General features: G+C 49.9%; 1 protein-coding gene across 1 annotated transcript in view; it reads left to right on the top strand.

The window, feature by feature from the left end:
• Nucleotides 1-2,129, top strand: part of IL10 (interleukin 10) — a 4,822-nt gene extending 2,693 nt beyond the window's left edge. The window contains exons 4-5 of the mRNA XM_010854208.1: nucleotides 128-193; nucleotides 1,292-2,129. Coding sequence (XP_010852510.1) covers nucleotides 128-193; nucleotides 1,292-1,384 — 159 coding nt within the window. The 3' untranslated portion in view covers nucleotides 1,385-2,129. The remainder of the gene's footprint in view (nucleotides 1-127; nucleotides 194-1,291) is intronic.
• The last annotated feature ends 2,716 nt before the right edge of the window (nucleotides 2,130-4,845 follow it).

The raw sequence follows: 4,845 nt of genomic DNA, 5'->3' as shown, positions 1-4,845 counted from the left end.
GTCCTCCCCGAGATGCAGGGTGGGCCTTCAAGATGAGCTGGCCTCCTCCTGCTCCCAGGCTGTCTCCCAAGCACGGTGCACCTGGGACCAGCCACCAATGTTGCTCATACTCTCTCCTTTTCCACAGCATCGCTTTCTGCCCTGTGAAAACAAGAGCAAGGCGGTGGAGAAGGTGAAGAAAGTCTTCAGTGAGGTGAGGCTGGGCTGCTGGCAGGGAGGGCCTGAGGACCGTGACCTCCATCCACTCCCGAAGGGGCGGAGGTGGGCAGGTGCTCAGCAGGCCCTGAACTTTGCTCGGAGGGAGTGTGGGAACCCGGCAAGTGGGGTGACCTCTTCATCCAGTGAGGGGCCGCCACCTCAGTTATATTTGTTTTCTGTGAAGTGTCTTTGGGGGTTTCTAAATGACTGCTCCCTGCCTTCGCAGGCCTGCCGGTTGGGCCGGCCCGCCAGCTGTGAACACAGCGAGCGGGGTGCTGGGGAGAGTGACAGAGGAAACAGAAAGTAGCTTGTTGGGATCCAGTCTGAAGCCGCACGTGCAGGAAGCTGACACGTGAACGTGCACTTACAAACACACCCAGGGGCGCAGCCTGAGCACCCCGAGCCCAGAGCAGGAAGCAGAGCTCTCCTTACCTGACTTGACCCCTCTCTTTCCACCCACCAGCCTTACCACACAAGGCACCTGAGAATCTCAGCTCTCAAACGAAGTGGCCTTTCTCACTTCCAGCTGTCCATGAGCTCTTCTACCCCATTTTCCAGAAGCCGCGGAACCTATGTCCTCCTTGTGGGTGGGGGACAGACCCTGGGCAGGTTCCAGTATCAGGGGCCATGAACCTCCCTGCAGTAGGTCAGAGCAGCGGGGCTGGGCCTGCTCACTCCAGGGGTGGGGGAACATAAACAGGAACAAGGCTACCTTTCTCTCTCTCTCTCTCTCTCTCTCTCTCTCTCTCTCATTGTCTTTCTTTCAAAGTGGTTCCGCTAATGTGTTTTCATCAGATATTGAATAAGCGTCACGTGAGCACATGACGTTTAAAATTGCTGGAAAAGCACCGTTCGAAAAACCACACTTTGCAAAGTGAATGTTCCTCTTGCTGCCCACCGGGCAAGGTCCAGGGCAACGCATAGCCTTTGCTGACAGTCCGGCATCTCTCCAGATGCCCAGAGTCTGTCCTTCATCTCCCAATGCAAGCAAGCTAGTGCAGCCTCTGGGCCCAGGGTCATGACCTTCCCAGCAGGGACCCACTCACTTGCTCAGAGGGAGTTTTCACTGAACACGTCTTGTCTTCCCACACAGCTCCAAGAGAGGGGTGTCTACAAAGCCATGAGTGAGTTTGACATCTTCATCAACTACATAGAAACCTACATGACAACGAAGATGCAAAAGTGAAGCATTCTAGGGAAGAAGACCTCCAGGATGGTGACTCTACTAGACTCCATGACGTAAACGGAAGACCTCTGAAATCCAATCCAGGGTTCTGGGAGAGCAGAGCCAGCTCCCTGGAGACCTGTACTGTGCCTCTCCCCTAGAGTATTTATTACCTCTGATACCTCAGCTCCCACATATATTTATTTACTGAGCTTCTCTGTGAGCTATTTAGGAAGAAGCCGAATATTATACTTTTTTCTTCAATATTTATTAATTTCACCTGTGTTTAAGCTGTTTCCATAGGGTGATACCCTATGGTATTTTAGTGTTTAAAAAGAAATTGTAAGTTATATAAAGAAATGTTCCTTGTGGAGCCAATTGCAGTTTCCATTCCAAGCCTAACCATGCTTGCCAGCTGTTGGGCTGTTTTCCCTGACGGCCCTCTGATTTCTCTTGTCCTTGGACCCACCCGGGTCCCTGGGCTCCCCGAGTGTTATCGAGACTCTTACGCTCTTAGGAAGAGAAACCAGGGAGCCGCTTTGACGATTAATAGTCCAGTGGCTCTGAGGGATTCCCCTGACCTCATTCCCCAACCACTTCATTCTTGAAAGCTGTGGTCAGCTTGTTATTTATAACAACCTAAAATTGGTTCTAATAGAACTCAGTTTGAACTAGAAGCAACTCAATTCCTCTGGGAATGTTACATTGTTTGTCTGTCTTCATAGCAGATTTTAATTTTGAATAAATAAATGAGTCATTAAAACCATGTTATGGTGTTGGTTGACTTCTGTCTGGCTAAAAATGTTCCCTTAAAGTTTCCAAGATAGAGGGAAGTGGATGAATGGATTCTGCATTCCAGGGAAAGAAAGCTGGATACCACCTCCCAGAAAAGGGAAGCCTCCAAACCTGATCGGGGGAAAAGCGGTCACCCCTTCAAATGCCAAGAGCGAAGGCCACCATCGTCTTCCCACAGACTCAATCCTTTAAAGAATGATCCTTCAGGATCGTGCTAATTTTCAAGGCTAAGGATGAGGTTCTGTACATACCAAAATTGAAAATCTAGGCCGAGGAACTTTTCTGGCGTTTTGGTTTGGGGGTTTTGGTGGAGTTTTGTTCGTCTTGTTTTTTGTTCTTCTTGTCTGCTTCTTCAAGCCCCAAAGTGCCAGGGGTGAATATTAATTTGCCCGGGTTACTGCAAGGATTGAGATGAAGGGCTAGCGTCTCCGGACCCTAGGAGATGGTCCTAGTGCGCACAGTTGGCTGTCACTGGTATTCACACCTAAAATCTACCAAATTCTCCTTGAGCTGAGCTCAGAGGCAACAGGCTGGACCCAGTAGGGTGGAATACAAGCGAGGCGGCCCAAGGACTCAAGCTGCCGCGTTTCTGCTCTCTCCATGAGCTGCCAGACAAACCTGAGATCGGCTTCAGACTGCGGTCTGCTGGGAGGGGCGTGGTGGCTGGGGAAGCCCTGCTCAAAGCCCCATGACTCGAGGCAGAGAGGGGAAAGAAGGGCTGAGGAACCCCAACCCCCCTCACCCTCTGCTCAGGCAGCCCTGGTTGGAGGAGGGTGGGAGCCGAGCGGCTGTGGTCAGTTTTTCAGTAAAACCTGACTCACTCCGGTTAAAGTAACCATAGGAAGGAAGTGGGAAGCATCAAAGCTGAAATTCTGAGATGAAAGGTTAGGGTTGAGAACGGAGGCTAGCATTAAAGAGAATAAAATAGTGTCATTTGCAGCAACGTGGATGGACCTAGAAATTGTCATACTGAGTGAAGTAAGTCAGACAGAGAAAGGGAAATAGCTCATGACAATTCTTATATGCAGAATCTAAAAAGAAATGACACAAATGAGCATATTTACAAAACAGAAACAGTCCCACAGACTGAGAGAATGAACCTACGCTTACCAGTGGGGAAGAATGGGGGGAAGGGATAGTTAGGGAGTTTGGCCTGGATGTGTACACACTGCCAAGCAGCAAGGACCTCCTGTGCAGCACAGGGAACTCCGCTCACTGTTCAGTGCCAGCCTGGACAGGAGGGGAGTTTGGGGGAGAATGGATACGTGTGCATGTATGGCTGAGTCACTTCAGTCACCTGGAATTATCACAATATTGTTACTCAGCTATGCGACGATTCTAAATCACTTCAGTCGCGTCCGACTCTGTGCGACCCCGTGGACTGTAGCCTGCCAGGCTCCTCTGTCCATGGGCTTCTCTAGGCAAGAATACTGGAGTGGGTTGTCCTGCCCTCCTCCAGGGGATCTTCCCCACCCCGGGATCAAACCTGCCTCTCTTAGGTCTCCAGCATTGGCAGGCAGGTTCTTTACGACTAGCGCCATCTGGGAATCCCTAATCAGCTATACTCCGCTATAAAATAAAAAGTTAAAAAACAAAAAAGAATGGAGGCTAGCAGAAGACAATGAAAGAGGGAGGAAGGCTCTCTATATTGAGAGGGAGAAGAAGCCACGAGCCCCTCTGCTGGGATAGTTCAGGTGGTCGGGCTCACTGACAGGCAATGCACTCTAACTTTGGTTTGAGGTTGACACCTCACGTGAGGGAAGTGGGCATCTGAAATCTCACCTAGAAAGAAACTCACCTAGAGAACCCACACTGCTGATAACATGCTGTCAAAAACTGACTTCTTGAGCACTTCTTTTGAGCCAATCCGTTCTCGGCATGCACGATGTGCACCAGTTACACTTGATGATATTTTGTTGCTGTTTTCTATAAGAAGAAACTGATGCTCAAAGTGTTGTTCAGGCTGGGCCACATGAGTGATGTGGAGAACGGACCAATGAGAACAGCAGCACGAAACGCGTTTCCCTTGGTACCAATTACCTATCATTGCACCCCCTGCCCCCACAAGTATAGCAGCTCAGAACAACAAACGTCTGTTATTTCACAGTTTCTATAGGTCAGGAATCTTGGGACAGCAAGGGTCTCGAAGGAGGCTGTAGTCAAAACGACAGCTGGGGAAGCAGTCACTGGAAGTCTTGACTGGATCTGGACAATCACATGCCCAACAGCACACTCACAGGGCTGTTTGCCACATGAGCCGCTGCACACAGCTTCCTGAGCATCTTCACGACACGGCAGCTGTCTGCCTGAGCCAATGATCCAAGTAGGGGGGTGGGGGGCGGTCACGGTATACTTTTGACCTAACCTCAGAAATCGCATACCATCACTTCTGCCACATTCCATTTGTTAGAAGCACATCATTAAGGATATTCCAGGGGGGAGGACTCAGATTCCACCTTTGGAAGGACAGAGCATCGGCAAATCTGTGGACATGTTTTAAAACTACTACACCTTTCTAAGAATTTAGAGGGAATTGCTTTGAACCATCCATCAGGCTTCTGGATTGTCAAGGGGAAGGAGGAGATTTGGATAGATATCAGAGTGTGTGGATAGGTCATCATCAAGGATCCTATCCTCTTTGGTCCTCTCTTACGCTGCTGCTGCCAAGTCGCTTCAGTCGTGTCCGA

The sequence above is a fragment of the Bison bison genome, unplaced genomic scaffold (assembly GCF_000754665.1).
Source record: "Bison bison bison isolate TAMUID 2011002044 unplaced genomic scaffold, Bison_UMD1.0 scf7180017864338, whole genome shotgun sequence".
NCBI lineage: Eukaryota > Metazoa > Chordata > Mammalia > Artiodactyla > Bovidae > Bison > Bison bison.
Note: the sequence above shows the minus strand (reverse complement) of the source record. Positions and strands in the feature narration are given on the sequence as shown.